Genomic DNA, 2,500 nt, shown 5'->3' with positions numbered 1-2,500 from the left:
CCGTGGGGTGTGTGTGGTATCTAGTGGCCGTAGGTGTACTGTGGGTGTGTGTGGTATCTAGTGGTGGTAGGTGTACTGTGGGTGTGTGTGGTATCTAGTGGTAGTAGGTGTCCTGTGGGTGTGTGTGGTAGCTAGTGGTGGTAGGTGTACTGTGGGTGTGTGTGGTAGCTAGTGGTGGTAGGTGTACTGTGGGTGTGTGTGGTATCTAGTGGTGGTTGCATACGCGTGTGGACGCTCACCGAAGGTTCAGGTTGTGTGTGTCATATGGGGATATACGTACGTTCGTGCTCATGCAGTAGAGTCCTGCACTACGGCCCTTCTGCGTTTGATCACCTCTTGATCGGTTACAAAACGGATACAATTTCATGGAACGCTTACAATCACACATCCATACACACACACCTATCTCCACAGATCCTCACTGAAGACACGGAATTTGATTGTACTGTGGTGGCCGTCTCACCTGATGCACGATATATTGCAGTGGGTGCGAAAGACAGCAAGGTGCGTCTCTTCGACTTCAGCTCAGGTATGGTGACTGTGATACTACAGATACAGGTCACTCGCCCCCTATGAGTAGCGAGTTCACTTACTTTAGCTCAGGTATGGTGACTGTGATACTACAGATATAGGTCACTCGCCCCCTATGAGTAGTAAGTTCACTTACTTAAACTCAGGTATGGTGACTTGATACTACAGATATAGGTCACTCGCCCCCTATGAGTAGTGAGTTCACTTACTTAAGCTCAGGTATGGTGACTGTGACACTACAGATATAGGTCACTCGCCCCCTATGAGTAGTGAGTTCACTTACTTAAGCTCAGGTATGGTGACTGTGATATTATAGATATAGGTCACTCGCCCCCTATGAGTAGTGACTTCACTTACTTCAGCTCAGGTATGGTGACTGTGATACTATAAATATAGGTCACTCGCCCCCTATGAGTAGTGACTTCACTTACTTCAGCTCCTGTGAACAACCAACGCTCACTCTTAGACACATTTCCCGAGACAGAGGTAGCACACACTACATGTCCAAAGATACTTGACCCTCCTTTCCATCTCTCAGACTTTGATCTACAACCGCTGCACATCTCTCTCTCTCTCTCTCTCTCACAGGCAAGCTGTCCTTAGTAGCTACGAAAGACTGTAAAGGTGCGCTTTCGGCGTGTGCCTTCTCGCCCTGTGGTACCAAACTGGCCACCGGAGATTCGGGTCGAAACGTGTTTTTGCACTCCTGTCCCGATTTAGAAACGGTACAAAGCGGGTGGGTGTTTCACTCGGCCAAGGTGAACTGCATGGCCTGGGCTAAGGACGGCAAGCATTTGGTCACCGGAGGAATAGACCAGAACATTATTGTGTGGAGCCTGGAGCAGTCGCGCAAGCGACTGACGTTCAAAAGTATGTGCATCTTTGCTTGTGCTTCTTCATCGAGAGCTGTGGTGGACGTGTGTAGTGTTGGCTGTAGTGTGGGGTCAGTTGTTCGGTGGTGTACATGACTTTGCTTGTGCGGTGGTGTGTATATACCTTTGCTTGTGTGCGTTTAGCAGGCGCGGATTTTGTTGAAGGGGATCGGTTGGCATGTTATCGATTGAATACTGATCTTTACAGCGATTGTCACATTGTGCGTGTGCAGTGGTTGTTACAGCTTGCCTGGATTACGATAGTTGCTGTATTGTGTTGTAGCTGTGTGCGTATGGATTGTGATCTTTTCATCTGTGTACATATCGATCTTCATCGATACTGAATCGCTCCTGCCGTGCATCTAAATATGGTAGTCCGAGGTCGTCCACTGAGTACCTGGCTTGTCACATTCTAATCACCATATCAATCTTATTCGTTGAACCGATATTTATTCTTTTCTGCTTAATACCATATCGATCTTATTCGCTAAACGGATATTCTCTATCTGTTCTATCCTCAGATGCCCACCAAGGTGCTGTGACTGGTGTTGATTGGTTGTCAGACAACAAGATTGTCTCAGCGGGACAGGATGCGCACGTGCGTACCTGGGACCTCACTTTCCACTGATTTTATCCAACGGAAGATCTGATTGGGTGTCCGCAGATGTTCTATTAACAGCCGACGATTCGATTAGTAGCTACTGGACAAGATTTGCATTCTGTAGGTGTAAGAGCAAATTGAGCAATGCTTGCTCTATGCGAGAGTTTAGTTCAACCTTACCCGAATACGTTGGGGGGGGTGAGTTGTAATTGTTCTGTGAACAAATGTTTTCGAAGCACTGCATGGCTCAAAGTAAGTTGTGCGGAAAATTGAATATTAAAACAAATATACAAAGTGGTGTGGAATTCCAAAAACAATACCGTTTACATAAATGTAAATATGCTGCATGTATGTAATTTCGAATGAATGCGAAAGTTTTTAATTGTAATTATATTATAAATATATATATATATTTATATCTATCTATCTATTTATATATATTATATATATATATATATATATATATATATATATATATATATATATATATATATAT

General features: G+C 44.5%; 1 protein-coding gene across 1 annotated transcript in view; it reads left to right on the top strand.

Moving 5' to 3' along the window:
* SARC_09164 (hypothetical protein) overlaps positions 1-2,315 on the top strand; it is a 7,674-nt gene extending 5,359 nt beyond the window's left edge. The window contains exons 9-11 of the mRNA XM_014296832.1: positions 415-529; positions 1,120-1,401; positions 1,925-2,315. Coding sequence (XP_014152307.1) covers positions 415-529; positions 1,120-1,401; positions 1,925-2,031 — 504 coding nt within the window. The 3' untranslated portion in view covers positions 2,032-2,315. The remainder of the gene's footprint in view (positions 1-414; positions 530-1,119; positions 1,402-1,924) is intronic.
* Positions 2,316-2,500: the final 185 nt, after the last annotated feature.

Source organism: Sphaeroforma arctica (assembly GCF_001186125.1).
Source record: "Sphaeroforma arctica JP610 unplaced genomic scaffold supercont1.899, whole genome shotgun sequence".
Classification (NCBI taxonomy): Eukaryota; class Ichthyosporea; order Ichthyophonida; genus Sphaeroforma; species Sphaeroforma arctica.
Note: the sequence above shows the minus strand (reverse complement) of the source record. Positions and strands in the feature narration are given on the sequence as shown.